At 53.3% G+C, this 14,439-nt stretch overlaps 1 protein-coding gene across 17 annotated transcripts in view; it reads right to left on the minus strand.

Moving 5' to 3' along the window:
• Positions 1 to 1,640: 1,640 nt before the first annotated feature.
• Positions 1,641 to 14,439, minus strand: part of RALGPS1 (Ral GEF with PH domain and SH3 binding motif 1) — a 302,601-nt gene continuing 289,802 nt past the window's right edge. For 11 of the 17 annotated variants that reach the window (XM_042245687.1, XM_042245689.1, XM_042245692.2 and 8 more), the window contains 5 exons: positions 13,452 to 13,557; positions 11,555 to 11,647; positions 11,271 to 11,376; positions 10,589 to 10,680; positions 1,641 to 7,043 (listed from right to left, as the gene is read on the minus strand). In XM_042245687.1, the coding sequence (XP_042101621.1) occupies positions 6,855 to 7,043; positions 10,589 to 10,680; positions 11,271 to 11,376; positions 11,555 to 11,647; positions 13,452 to 13,557 (586 nt within the window). In that variant the 3' untranslated portion in view covers positions 1,641 to 6,854. Of the gene's footprint in view, positions 7,044 to 10,588; positions 10,681 to 11,270; positions 11,377 to 11,554; positions 11,648 to 13,451; positions 13,558 to 14,439 lie in introns of those variants that run through there. The other 6 variants (XM_027966434.3, XM_042245694.2, XM_015094180.4 and 3 more) reach the window with 2 other exon arrangements.

Raw genomic sequence — 14,439 nt, forward strand, 5'->3', positions numbered from 1 at the left:
CGCGAGGCAGGCTGTCAGGAACTCCTCTAGGCCCACCAGCCCAAGATGCCACCCCGATCCCCAGCTCCGTATGGTCCGTGGCCCCCGCTGCTCCCGCTAGGTGGCCCTCAGCACAGACCCAGGCCCTACACACCTCCCTTCCCACTACTGAGCTCTTGGTCGCGGCCTCTGCCCTCACCCCCAAGGATCGGCTCCTTAGAGTCTTCCCTCTACGTCTAAGACCCTCTCAGCTCTTTCTAATATAGCGCCGTCCCCGCTGCGGGCCGCCTTTCCCCGTGTCCCACCCATAGGCAAGGCCTTGCCTTTTCTCTTCCAGCACCCCCCACCTCCAACCCCACCTCCCCAGCCCGGGACTGAGATCTCCCAAATCAAGCTCTGGGCCCGCCTCAACCCAGCCCTAAGGCCCCGCCCACACCCTCGCCTACTCCCCCTCACCTCCGCGGGTACCCAGGTCCTGGCTAGCGGGCTACATTTCTGAGTACCAAATCGAAGCTAAATAGTAATTCTACCTTACCGTCTGCGTTAGCTCGCGGATCTCTCCATCCATCAAAAAACGAGTACTGCTGTCTCCAGGTGGCGTTTGTGATGCCTGCCTGCCTGCCTGCCTGTCGCAGTGAAGCCGAGGGGCTGGAGTTTTGCAGGCTACCAGTTGTGGTGGGCTCAAGTCTCGACTTAGTTTCCTGTACTGTCAGATGCATCCCTCTCAGAGCCCTCGAACAATGTCCTGCATCTGAGGGCAGAGACCCTATCCGGGTAAAGCTGGCGGTCATTGTACCACATAAGTCGTGAGGAGGAGGTGAGCTAGGGACCCTCAGTCAGGGGGGGCTTGTCATAGTGAGGGAGGTGTGGTCATGCTGGCCAGGAACTGGTGGAGCAGACGCTGAGGAGTGTGTGTGTGGGAAGCGTGAACTTGGAAGACACTAGCTGGGAAACTGCAGCAGGTGGGGCCAGGGGTCCCCACGATCAGCTTGGATCATGTTACCCTCTGGTGCACACTCCCTCAACAACTTCAAAGTGCTTTCCCAGGTCTGGACTCCTTCACTGCCGCATACTCCAGCTGACAAGTCAGTCTGGAGAATGCAGGGGAGAGGACAAAATGTAGGGGACTTCCCATTTCTCTTTCCTGCCCCTTGAGACTCCAACTTGGTCCTCCCTTCAGGTTTCCATGAGACAATCGTTTTAAGACAGTCTCCCCCCCCCCCAACTTTTAAGCAAAGTGAGAGTGGGTTTCTGGGTTTTGCACAGCATCATGAACTTCCCCCAACACACCTTTTCAGTCTTGGAGCCCATTACACCCCCAAATCCTTGACTCAGCAATACTGGGTTGCCTCCCTCCCCAACCTTGTCCTGTTCTTTTCTCCTCTTACATCTTCCCACCTTTCCTGCCCACCACGTGTTCAGCCATCTGAAGTGAATCTGCAAATAGCACTGCCCTCTCTCTAAGGCTTCCCCCAATTCTCCGTGTTCCGCCCCCGAGTGCCCACAGCACTAACTCTGCCCCTCCCCGAGGGCACTGCTCCTGTATGTCATTCATGTTCTAGTAATCTCTTATCTGAGTGCCCTCAACTCCTTCACGTCTGTGTCTGGCACAGCAGCTGTTGGCTAAAGGAATGCACGTGACTTTAAAAAACTGAGCAATATTCATTGGAAAACACATTTAATTTCAAAGTAAACAAAAATGTTTATACACTAAAGTATTTAATTAGTGAAACAATTATTATCCGCGTAACAAGCTGAAAAATACAGCGACTTGATACAAGACTGAGGTAACAAAATACTTCACCAAAAATCTAAAGAATCCCACAGAGGGCTGATGTTCAGTGGTTACTGTGGATGAGACAATTCACAAGAATTAGGGAAAGTTCTTACACAACCGCATGCAGGGGGGTCTGCTGAAAAAAAAAAAAAAAGACAGCCCGGGAGAGTGCAACGGATTGAACAAGAAACAAATTGAAATGTAAAAATTGATTTTCAACTTACTTGGAGGAATACGTAAGAAATTGAAAACTACTCTCTATGCAACATTTTGAATGCTAAGTGAAAAACCATGCATTTTGGCACAAAATTTATTGAAGATTTTACCACACTAAATTAATCACTACTGTTACTGAATGGTCACAGTTGTTCAGAAACAGATAAAGAGATGAGTGATTGCAGAACTCACAGATGCTCATCATTGCTGCTGCGAGCAGGGAGTTGGGGGCTGCCCGTGGCGCACACACGTTTGTGCAGCACCAGTGGTGAGGTGGTCCATGGGACAAGTTCTCGACACCCAAGGGAAAGCAGCTCTCGCTCAAGCTGTACTTGTATCTAACATTGAAATTAAAACCAAAGAACTTCTGAAGTAAATACTGTAAGCGTTCTGATGTGACTTTCTCGTTCCACCTTGGAATCCTCACTGTGTCCAGCCATAGCTCTGTACCTGTCTGTCCCGTGCCAACCGGCGACTCGGACAGTAACTGGACTTGCAAATTGAAGACTATTCAGTCTGTTGAGCCTTTCGAAGCCTTTCTGGAGGAATCCACATAGGGTTTCTACCCAGTGCTGGGTAGGGGTTGTCGGGGGTGGGGAGCCAGGGTCTTGCTGGGAGAGAGAAAATGGAGTGGTGAGGACTATTTGTTCATTGAGAGGTCAGCTCCATGAGGGCAGGGCTTAGGTTCATCTTGTTCTCGGCCACTTCAATCCCAGGGAAGAGTCTGGCACACAGGAAGCACTCACTAGAAATGATAATTGATGGACAAATGGGTGGCTTTACACAGAGGGTCTGTTATTTCAAAAGGACTCTTGTAGTTTTTTTTTTTTTTTTTTAAAAACGTGAAATCACCCAACATGTCAGAATGATGTGGGACTGATTAAAGTGATTTACCAAGTCACAATAGGTAAGTCAGGCTGTGTTTTCAGCACTGTTCACCTGATTCTCAGCATCAGTAATGTGAGTCCAGAACTCTAGACTCTCCACCTATAGAACCAGAGCAGACCTTGCTTGTAAGGGCTTCCTGTTTCGTGAACCATCTTCCACCTGTCAAAGGCATCCTAAAAGACACACTTCTTGGGCTTGGAAGGTGGGAGGAAGACGATGAAAGAAATACTGGCCACATTGGTAAGGAAAAAAATATAAATTCAGTTGGCTAGAAAGAGAGGGTTCTTTCATAAGCAGAACCCCTTCAGTGTCTTCTCTTCAAGGTCCACAGGGGACTGGGTGATGAACTGGCTTCTCCAGGGAGGGGAGGCAGGCCACACTGTCCCACTGGGCACACTCAGATCAGTATTTCTACAGCTTCCCACCAAATCGGTCCTCCACAAACTTTCAGTTGTCAGAATGCACTTGGTTGACCTTGAGTTACAGAACACGTTTGATGGAGAGGAGTGAAAATTACTCCCGGGGAGAGGTGAGTGAGCTGTTTGCATGGCATCATGAGGACACAAGCTATCTACTCCATAGTCTGTAGATAGCACTCTAGAATGTTCTTTCATTCAGGGGTGCCATGATTTCTTTGCTTAAAAAAAAAGATACAACATACACATGCAAGAGACATCACCTTCAATGTTTTCACAGACATTTGTGTACAATGGCGAGTCAGAGAGCAAGACCCAGGAATGCTTCCTTCCAGGGTAAGAACCCACCTGGGGACTTTCCCCTTTGGGGTTTGTGCCTAGCCCTCCCTCTGCCCCTGGCTTGCTATGACTGGCAGCATGAAGGACAAACCAATGTTAGGAAGACAGCAAGCGTGGCCCTGAGCCCCTGCTGGGAAAGCCAGGAGCCTTATAGCTTCATCTGCAGGGCTCTTCTGATAAGTTCAAGGTTCGTTACCAGTTCTATGGAGAGTCCAAGCTAAGAATGTTTCCAGGAGGGGACATGGGATCAATTTCAACTAGAGAGAAGACTAAACACTTTGACAAGAACTGCGATTGTGCTATTTCAAAATTGAGCTCAGAAGAAAACATTTGTGAAAGATAAGGAAAATCTGTAAAGGGCAGGGAATGATCTGATTTAGTGGAGCCTGAAATTTAGAGGTTTTTGGATTGGCTTCTATAATATCTCATGGTGGAAAAACCAGGACAGTTTGAAGAGTAGAGAAACTCAAGGAAAGTAGTTCAAACTTTGGACTTTAAAAAAAATTACCAGAGACAGTATCAGTTAAAGCATTAACACTGCATGGTTCTGGTGAGAGGTGTTGGGGTGTCTGTTGCGTTCATTCAGACTCCAGATACTAGTTTGAGCAGTTGTTGGTATGAATTAGGTGTGTGCATCTGACCCCAGCTGCGGGAGGGTGTGCGAAGCACCGATGATGGGTAAGGTTTGATGGCCTCAACTTCCCCATTGGGCGTTTCTCCCACCACCAAAGTATTCTAGACCTTGTTCCAAAGGAAGTTAGAAACTGAGCACAGTAAGGTGCCATCACAAAATAAGATCCCGATGACAATCACTTTCCTCACTAATTTATCTGAATTTTCGGAAAAGTGGTCACCTTTTGATCAAAATACAGGGGTGGGTTCTTTGGCAGTTTTTAAATTGAACTATTACCATTTAGTGGTTAAGGTGTTGTCTTGAAGCATCTTGCCCAGAAACTCTTTTAAGAGTAGTTTGCTGTCTGATCAGTGTGAGCTCTGAAACCACAAGAGTGACAAGGACCCAAAAATCCAGTCTCTTTCAAAAAATCATTCAGGTTTCCTTCTCAGAATCAGGACACCCAGATTAGAAAAAAGAGAGAAGGAAAGAGGAGGAGGAAGAGGGGAGGGGAGAGGGCAGGAAAGGGCTGGGGGGGAGAAGCTACAGTGATAAAGCTACCAGAAATAAAGCTAATCTTTGTTCATGACTTTAAATAAAAATGTATTTGTGCAAAGTAAGTCACTTAAAAACATGACAAGGAGTGACAGGTGAAGGACGTTGTTCACCTGAAGAGCTCTCAGCCGAAACCAGAGCTCTGTCTGCTTCGCAGGGCTTTATTCTCTCGTCACCATGGTCATCAACTATTGTGCCCTTGGACTTGGACGATGGAGAATTTGCTGGTGACTGTGTCTGGGGACAAGAATGGGGGAGCTTAAGGCCTCAGTGTCACTCCCAGGCTCCCCAGTGTAATCAGGAATCCCAGAGGCCCCGCCCTGGCAGTGGAGGCAGAGAGATGAGGAGGGGAGCGAAAGCCTGGCCCTGCGGGGAGAGGTTGGTGCAGAGTAGCTTCCGTGCAGCAGGTCAGGTCACCGCGTACAGCTGGCCTCGAGAAGCTGGCAGAAAGCGGCTCCCATGCTGGCACAGGGGAGGGTGGGGGGAGGGGGAGGAGCAATGGGGGTGGGGGTGCGCCTTCAGACCCTGCGGGAAGGGGCTGGGAGGAAGCAAGCAGGCCAGCGGCCGGCCCAGCCCATGATTCCGAAGCTGGGTCCTATCTCAGAAGAGCCGACCGCAACAAGGCCTGGGAGGGCCCAGGGGCCCAGGGAGCAGGCCTTCCAGATGAATAGCACCCATAGGAACAGAAAACAAGACACAATTTAAGGCATTGTTTGTTTACAGTAAAAGAATGCGAGGGACCCTTAACACAGGAGGAATCTGGGCTCTCACTCTGACCTTCCTCGGTGGATGCGTCTATCGCTTAAGGTGAAAGCAGGGCCTCAAAGAGGATGAAGTGTGTGATGTCACGAGTCTTGTGCCAAAATGCATGTTTCTCGGATAGTCCACACTCGCTCGTTTGCACGCACACAGACACGGCACGCACACGCAGAGGACGCTTCGGGTGTACAAAATCTGAGGCAGCCCTGTGGGCGAGCGACCCCATGCGCTGGGGTGAAAAGAGCCAGTCCCTAGCCTGTCTCGTCCCTCTGGCCCTCAACATGGGGGTCGCCGTCCACTCTTTGTGCAGGAGAAAGCCCTGGGGACCCAACATGGGCCGGGTGCTCCTGATCGCAGCAGCAGCTGGTGGACAGACGCGGGTCCAGGCTGGGTGGGCGGGCAGGCAGGGTGTACAGTCTGCGGACGACCGATCGAGGCCCCGCGAGGTGGTGCTGCAGGATGGGGGGCATGAGGATGGCTGGGGATCGGCAGGTGGACCTCACACCAGCAGAGCTCTCCGGACTGTGAGGCCGTGTCCCCTCAAGTCCAGGTCTGAGTCTCCCAGCACCCCGCCAGCGGCCTGTGCCCCAATGTGCGCTTGGCCACCAGTCCCAGGCTGGGCTCCCAGAGGCCTCCGAAGTCACGCCAAGTCCTGCAGAGACTTATTCAAATGACATAAGGTTTGCAGGTACCTAGAAGAGAAAGCTCAATCTCTTGTCAAAGTTCCGACCTTTCGGAAGGGGATGGGGCTGGGGGTGGTGGTGGAGGGGTCCCTAAGGGAAGGGTTCAGGCCTCTCTCAGTCAGTTTGTGAATGAGTGGGTGGGGATGGGGAGAGGACACAGCAATAGTAACAGCCGCCATGTGTTAAGGGGCCACCATGTGCCAGGAAGGGCTCTGAGAACCCTACTAGTATTGTGCCCTGAGTCCTCACAACAACCCCAGGAGGCAAGTACTGGAATTATTCCCATTATAAAGATGAGGAAACAGAGGCTTAGGGAGGTGAAGGACACAGCGGTTGAGTGACAAGGCTGTGACATCACCACCCATGCTCTCAACCACTATCCCTGGATCAAAGCACAAATGCATTTGCAGGAAGAGGTGACTGAGCCTGTAGGGTAAGCCCATGCCCCTGGAGAGAAGAGGGGTGGTTAGCGGATGGTAGGAGTTGGCAAGTAGAAGCACAAGGAGAAGGAGGAAGTCTGGGGATGTCAGGAACCCCTAGACCTTCCCATGCTGTGTCCCCAGGACCAGCTCCCAGCTCCCTTTACTGGGGGATCCCCAGCCCCAAGATCACAGTGCTTCTCCTTCCCTTCAAAGCTGCTGACATGCCCCCAGCCCCAGGCCTCCTCCCCAGCATGGCTGTGGGGTTCCAGAAAATCCGATGAGAAGCAATTTCATCAAAAACAAATCCATCTTGGTGTCAATTTGGTCAAAAGGATGAACTGGAAAAAATGCATCTCCTCGCACCAGGAGACAGTTACAAGGATGGTCACGGCAGCACTGTTCAAAATAGTGAGAAGCAGGAAATCATTCTCGGCGTCACGGACAGGAGAAGTGATAAGAAATTACAGACAAATGGATCACAGCTACATACACTGACGCAGAGGAATCCTAGGATCATACTGTAGGAGAAAAGCAAGTCACAGAAGAAGCTATGCAGTAATGGCTCTGTGGTTTTAAAAGAAAATTTTAAAAAATGTACCCCAGGGACTTCCCTGGTGGTCCGGTGGTTAAGAATCTGCCTTGCAATGCAGGGGACATGGGTTCAACCCCTGGTCGGGGAACTAAGATCTCACAGGCTGCAGGGCAGCTAAGCCTGTGTGCTGCCACTACTGAGCCCATGCACCACAACCAGAGTCTGCGCGCAGCAACGAAAGATCCGCGTGCTGCAACTGAGAGCTGACACAACCAAATAAATACATGAATGAATGAATGAATGAATGGTGAACACGAAAAAAAATCAAAAGTGTACCCCAGATAACACATTAAGAAATCAAATACGTGTGGTAATGCTTTAAAGGAACAGTAAACAAACAAATCAGGAATGCAGTTATGGGGTATAAGTAGGTGGGAGGGAGATAGAATTAGGAAGACACCCCTGGGAGGGAGGTGTTCTAAGGCCTGGGGAAGTCTTGCCATTAGGCTGGGTCGGGGGCACATGGTTATTTGCTTTATTGCTGTGGTTTACACCTTATATACATGCTATCAGTAAGTTTAAGTGTACTCGCTATTGGGCTTCCCCAGTGGCTCAGCGATAAAGAATCCACCTGCAATGCAGGAGACGTGGATGAGGGTTCGATCCCTGGGTCAGGAAGATTCCCCCGGAAGAGGGCATGGTAGCCCATTCCAGTATTCTTGCCTACAGAATCCCGTGGACAGAGGAGCCTGGCCGGCTACAGTCCATAGGGTTACAAAGAGTTGGACACGACTTAAGTGACTTAGAACACAGACGCGCGCACCTATTTCCTATTACCACAGACGATTTTAAGAAATGCAATTCCACAAAAAAGTCATCTCAGGCACTGAGAGTTTCAATGGGAGAAGATGCATTTCTGTATCATCCTTCTCTGCAGCCCCCTTGTATGCCATCGCAGGCAGGTATTGTGGCTTATTTCAGTAATCCCCTCCTGTGGAATATTTAGCTGTTGCCATTTTTATTACATACAGCAGACAGCAGGAATATTTGGTTGAAAGTAAATTAGAGATAAAAAGTATTAAAAAATAGAAGACCTTCTCCCTTAGGTCTAAAAACTGGACAAAAATACTTCAATGTTGCAAAACCTTGCTGCGGGAAGACCACATTTGCCAGACATGGTATGCAATCCATTCGTCCACACCAAACACTTCCCCTGCTAAGTGGGTTTGACCCAGGTCCCTGCTACCACTGCGGGGCTGCTGCCTCCCTCAGGCCGCCCCCCCCACAGCCCCCCAGATCAGGACATAGGCTCTTGTTCAGGGCAACCATCCCGCTCCTGCCTGCCCATCCCCTCAGAGCCACGACTGTCTTCGTGGGGCAGACACCGAGGAAGGGCCCGCCTCCCTCTCCGCCCCACCGTCTGTGTGGCCCACTTCAGGGCTTCAGTTTTGTCACTCCTCGGGGCCCCCTGGGTACAGGTGAGCTTCAGGGCTGTGCCCTCAGAGCCAAGGAGGGGCCCCGCAGTCACCACCTGAGCAGAGCAGAGGGCAGGAGGCTCTTCCTCTCCTAAGGTGATCTGAGGTGGCACCTTGTTCATCACCTTGAGGTGACTGTCAACCCAGGACCCTGGTCTCCTCATCACGGGGATGGGCAGTTACATTTGCTTAATATGAAAAACATGCTCTAGGAACCTCAGAACTATAGTCTCCTGTGTGCTGTTTCACTAATGCTACACACACCACCATGCATACGATCAATACGCATGTGTGTCTGAATACAAATGAGATCGTCCTGACATGCATTTTCACACTTAGGCTTTCTCACTTGTGACTTGCAGCACCCACATCAGGGGCTGCACAGTAGGGACATACTGAGGGTCAGCAAGGTTTCCCGTGGCTTTTCTTTCTCTCTTTCTAAGGACAATGCTGCAGTGAACACTCTCACCACAAGCCTGTGTGTGTATGTGTGAGCATGTGCCTGGGGACAAATTCCCAGCAAGTGAGTGGAGGGACTCAAATGCAATTTATCTTGAGTTTCCCTGTGGGGCCTCAAGGCTATCCCTGTGTTGGTCTTGCCCTCCTGCTTCAGTTTGTCGAGGACTTTCTGCTGATTCTGCCCTTCGAGCTTCTTATCATGTCTAATTTGATCAGCTTGAATACATGTCCACATCTATGTTACAGAGGAAAATCCTGAATGGGCCCACACTGAGCCCAGAATCACGGGACATGCCACTAGAGACCTCCCTCTGCTTCGTGACAACCAGCCTGGGGGCTGAGAAGTCTGTGACTGAGCTGCAACCAGCACCACGGAAGCCCTGGCCCTCCCAGCCCCACACGTCTGATGTGGCCTCCACACCACCATCCTCCTCCTCAAAGCTGCCTCCCTCTAGTCCAGCCCCGATGCTGGCTCTCTAGACAGAAGAGAGGGACCCAGCTCCCCCGCCCCCACCCTCTTCCAGCTCATCCGGGGAACAGGTCAGGGAAGTTCAGGGCCGAGAGCATTGGTTCTGGTCCCAGAGGCCCACACACTGCCTGGGCTGGTGTGAGGGCTGGGCGGCCACCTCTCTCACAAGCCTGGACAGCGGAGTCTCTGCTTCCAGGCCTCTGGCTCAATGGCAGGAGGCTGAGGAAGTCAGGGACCCTGGGGATGCCTGCGGTGGAAGAGCTCAGCGGAGGCGGGTCTAGACTCTGGTGTCTGGCAAGAGGGGGTGAGACCTCACTCACCAGGGGGCTTTAAACCAGGGTCCACCACTTTGTGAGCCTCAGTGACCTCAGCATAAAACGGGGACAATTTGGGAACCTACCCCACAGGGATGCTGGGAGGATTTGGCCAATTCCTGCACGTAAAGCATCTCGCCTCAAGCCTGGTCCTAGGAGGGGTGGCATGGGGGTGGGAGCAAGCCTCAAGCCAGGGCCTGGCAAACCAGCAGTCCCATTGGTTCAAACATGCCAAGGAGTGGGGAGCCCCACTCACCAAAAGCCATGGTTAGCCCTCAACAAGTTAGCTATTATCCTTATTCCTAAGGGTTGTGGAGTCAGGGAGACCCTTTGGTCAGGTTGGAGGATGCCCAAACATCAACTTTCAGGGGGACGACCTCAATAGATGCTGTAGCCTGAGCCATGGGGCAGTAGCCCACCTGCCACCTGTCTCTGATGGGATGTTTCTGTGGTGTTTCCTTTAGTAGGAAAGATACAGGAGACAGGTTCAAAGTTCTAGTCTGAAGCTGGGCTTAGTTGTAAGCCAGGTGGGGGGTGCCCTGTCTCATGGGGAAAAGCTGATCAAAAGAGAGTCCCTGGGAGCCTCGCTAATAGTCTCTGCAGGAAGGAGGAAGGCGTGTTTTCTGTGGCCCCGTGGCCCCGAGGGTGGGAGAGGGTATTTCAGGGGATGAGCAGGACTTTGGTGACTTTACCTGAGGCCTGTTGCTTTTACAGGCATCATCCAAATGCTTGTGCCACAGGATTGCATGGAATCGGGAGCCAGTCTGGAACTTGTAAACATTGCCTGGTGGTGGAAAGGCCACTGGTTGAGAGGAAGGTCACATGGGAGGGTCTGCCCATGGTGTGAAGGTAAGCATGAACCTGGGTGACTGCTCTGGGGACGGTCAGGAGCAGCCAAAGTCGGGGCGTGTGGAGCAGAAGCCTTCTGTGCCCCTCCGCCCCCTTCTCTCTCAACCATTTTCCCCACCATGGTGTCTTGGGCTCTGGTGAAGCCCATGGGTCCTTCTCAGAATAATGTGTCAAATGCATAAGATAAAACAGACTCCTCCAGCTTCAAAGTCACTGCCTCATCCAGCACGATGCTATTTATTCCAAGACCCCAAAGCCACAGCTCCAGGGGAGATGGGCCCCAGCAGCCATAGCTGAAAAGGATTCCGACAGCCACGTGCCATGCGCACTGCGCAGTGGACACGCCCACCACGGTCTAAGCAGCTTTTAGGGACTAAGGGGACCCTGTGAACATCAGAACCTAACGTGAAAGGAAAGCAGCAGCCTCAAAAGTCCCTACTTTTGTGTGTTTCAAAACGCACATTTAGCCGCAGAAGGAACAGGGCAGAGAGAGGCTGCAGGCACCAGCTCTGGCCTGCCGCCTACCTTTGTCGGGGTTATTCAGCTGGAATATGTCCGGGTGCTCAGGGTCGTCGGGCAGCTGCACCATCCAGCCCACGACGGAGACCTTCTTGCCAGGTGTGGATTTATACTGCAGGGGAACAACAGCATAGCCGGGAGGCCTGTGCCCTCCACTCCCGTAGGAAGGCCCACCTGGGCCAGGCAAGCTTCCCTCCCATCCCCACCACCTTTCCCCACCTTCCCCTCACACCCCTAGCAGTTCACACTACATGAAGGCCCAGCACAGGGAGTTCTTTCATGGAACATACGTGTTTTCTGTCTGTGCCCCTCAAGGACTTGGCTCCGTAGTACAGGAGGGTGGATCCTGAGAGTATGACCCAGTACCTGGTCCATGAAGACAGCTAGGGAGGAAGGGGAGGCAGAGTGACAATGTCGCAAGTGGCAGGGGTGGAGTCCCCAGGCTGCCTGATTAGAGACCCAGGCACATGGGCGGAAGGGCGGCCCCTTCTTCTGAGCGGGGCCAGCGTAGGCCTCCTCTCTTCCCTGCCCTCCACCCCTTGGTGCCACTCCACCAGGGCCCAGAGCAGCCAGCGAGACTCCTCAGCAGATCATCAGCCCCAGCCCTCCCTCCCATCCTTGGCTCCTTTCCTCCCAGAGCCTTTCCTTTTCCCACCACATTTAGTGCCAAGGCATAACTTCTATGAGTTCGGGTGACCTGAACCCAGGAATGTCCCAGGGAAAAATGGACAAGTGGAAACCACAGCTTGGAAGAATTGGATTGTCTGTGATGGGCACTCTTGGCTGAGAGTGAATGGCAGCACCTTGAGAGCATTTATGGCTAGAAGGGCTGATGCCCAGCAGGGCCAAACTGCTGGTGTAGCTTTTGTTTCTCTAGGCATAAGGCCTGGAATCCCCGGTTTGGGGCTCCACTCATTGGTTTGGAAAAGCCAGTTCTGCAAAAGCAAAGCAAATATCCCATCGTGGAAGGACAGGGGTTCAGCAGATCGCCCTGCATCACAGCCTGGGGGGCTCCTCTTCACACTGGTAGGGGCAAGGGTACTGCGTTGTCTCAGATGATGAAAGTAGTGGCTTTCAGACCTTTTTGACGACACCCCCACCAAGTGTGTACAACACACAAGCACGGTGTTGTGTGTTGAACCAAAAGAAGCTTCATGAAACCATACTCATCTTCATTATGTGTAAGAAACCCCAACATTTTCCAGTCTATTCTATTCAAAACTATGGGTCAGGACCCCCTGGACTGCCCTCATCGCTTTACCAGTGGGCCAACCAGCATTTGGGACAGCAGTGCTTTTAGGACATGTCTCACTCTGGCTTCAGGATGACTGGGGCCTGGATGCAGGTACAGAGGGTGGCAAGCAGGTCTGTACAGCAGACCAGATACAGGGCCTCACGTTGCAAGATGCTGCGTGACACTGAGTCCAGGGGGCAGAGTGTGGCCCAGGGCTGGGGCGAAGATGCTTCTCACCCGAGAACCTCCTGGGATCCGAAGATGGGGAGCTTTTAGATTGGCTCCCAGACTAGGGGCCTGGCATCATCATGCTGAGTGTCAGTGGGAAGGGGTGTCTCCAAGTGGCCTCATGGGCAGTGGACGGGGTCAAACAGCAACCAGAGACGCAGAGGGAGGCCAGAGCAGACACTGGCAGATGCTGCCTGGAGACTCAGCTCACAGGCGGGTTTGCGGGCAGCCAGTCATGGGTGTCCCAAAGAACGAACAAAGAGGCCTTTGCAAGGGGCTGAGGGGTCACAGAGCCAGGGGCCTCTGGGTTCGGCACAGGGTGACCTGGCGGCTAGTGCTGGAGCCTGAGAGGCCTCTCGATCCCTGGTCTCTGTCTTTTCCACCTCACGTTTCATGATGGTGCTGAGCAGGGAGGCTACTACCTGCACTGGTGATACTTCCCAGGCCGTGCTGACCATCTCAGGCACAGCATCCACCCTGACTCCCGGGGCCTCCAGGCTTCCACCTGCCCTCAAGATGATCACACGGCGACGTCCACCGCCTGCTCACTCTGTGCAGGGCCACACACATGACCTTCCTGCCCAGTCCTCCAGGAGGCAGGGACTATTTTATCCCAATTTACAGATGTGGAAACTGAGGCCCTGCCCACCCTGTGGCGTGGCCAGGGCTGGGACCCTGGTTGGCCTGTCTCTGGAACCCTTGCCCTCCCTGCCCTCTGCACTCACCGCGGGCTTTCGTCCCTCCTTCAGCAGAGTTTTCCTTCTCAGAGGCCCCTCCATGGTGGGGGCCGCCGCAGAGCTCCCCAGCGTACAGATGCATGGACCAGTGGGGCTGGGCAGAGGGGGAGAACATGGGTCAGACATCACCCAGAGGAGCTGGGGTCAGGCACCCTCTCACCCATGGGGCCAAGAGGCCCCCCACTGCCAGGTCCAGGATGCCACCACAGACCGAGAACTCAACAGGGCTGGGCCAGGCCGGGAAGGGAGGGCTCTGCGGCCACAGAGAGCCTGAAGGAGGGCGGCTCTGGGCTCGCCCACAGCTCGGAACATGCCTCGCCCTTGTCCTTCTGAGCGCTGAGCAGCTCTAGACTTGGGGACCACGCTCGCTCCCTGTAACCCAGCTCCTAGCGTCACCCACACCGTATCCTGCTTCCTCTCCCCCTGCGGATCTTGGGACCGTGCAGCACCCGCCCCTCCTTGTGTTGGCAGGAGCTTGGGAGGAGCAGTGAGGAAGTAGGAGGAAAGGGGGCGGGTGGGGGGACCCTAAACCCCAGGCCCCCAAACCCCAGACCCCGCACCTTTGCCTCAGGGCGCCTCTCTCCCCTCTGCCACGGGAATTAGGGCGCCACCTGCAGGTGAGGAGGCCCAATGCAGCGCCGGCCCAGGCCTCCTTCCAAAGCCCTGGCCTCGGCTCCCTGGATGGCACCTCCTTCAACGCAGCACCTAAGCCAAGCTGCTATCCCTCGGCATCCCAGAATCACTGATCCCATGCCCTAAATATGCAGGACTGCCCAGCTCAGCCACCCCACCCCTCACCTTACGGCATAACTTGGTCATCCATTGAGCAACTGCCTGACACTCTACTCTGGCCTCCCTGCGTCCACTCTTGCCTTCCACATGCTCTGCACACCGCAGCCAGGATGACCTGGGTCCTGCCACTCCCTTCCCTCTCCATCCCTCACCCCTTCCACCCCCCTCCCCCATGCAACCCCCC

The sequence above is a fragment of the Ovis aries genome, chromosome 3, assembly GCF_016772045.2.
Source record: "Ovis aries strain OAR_USU_Benz2616 breed Rambouillet chromosome 3, ARS-UI_Ramb_v3.0, whole genome shotgun sequence".
NCBI lineage: Eukaryota > Metazoa > Chordata > Mammalia > Artiodactyla > Bovidae > Ovis > Ovis aries.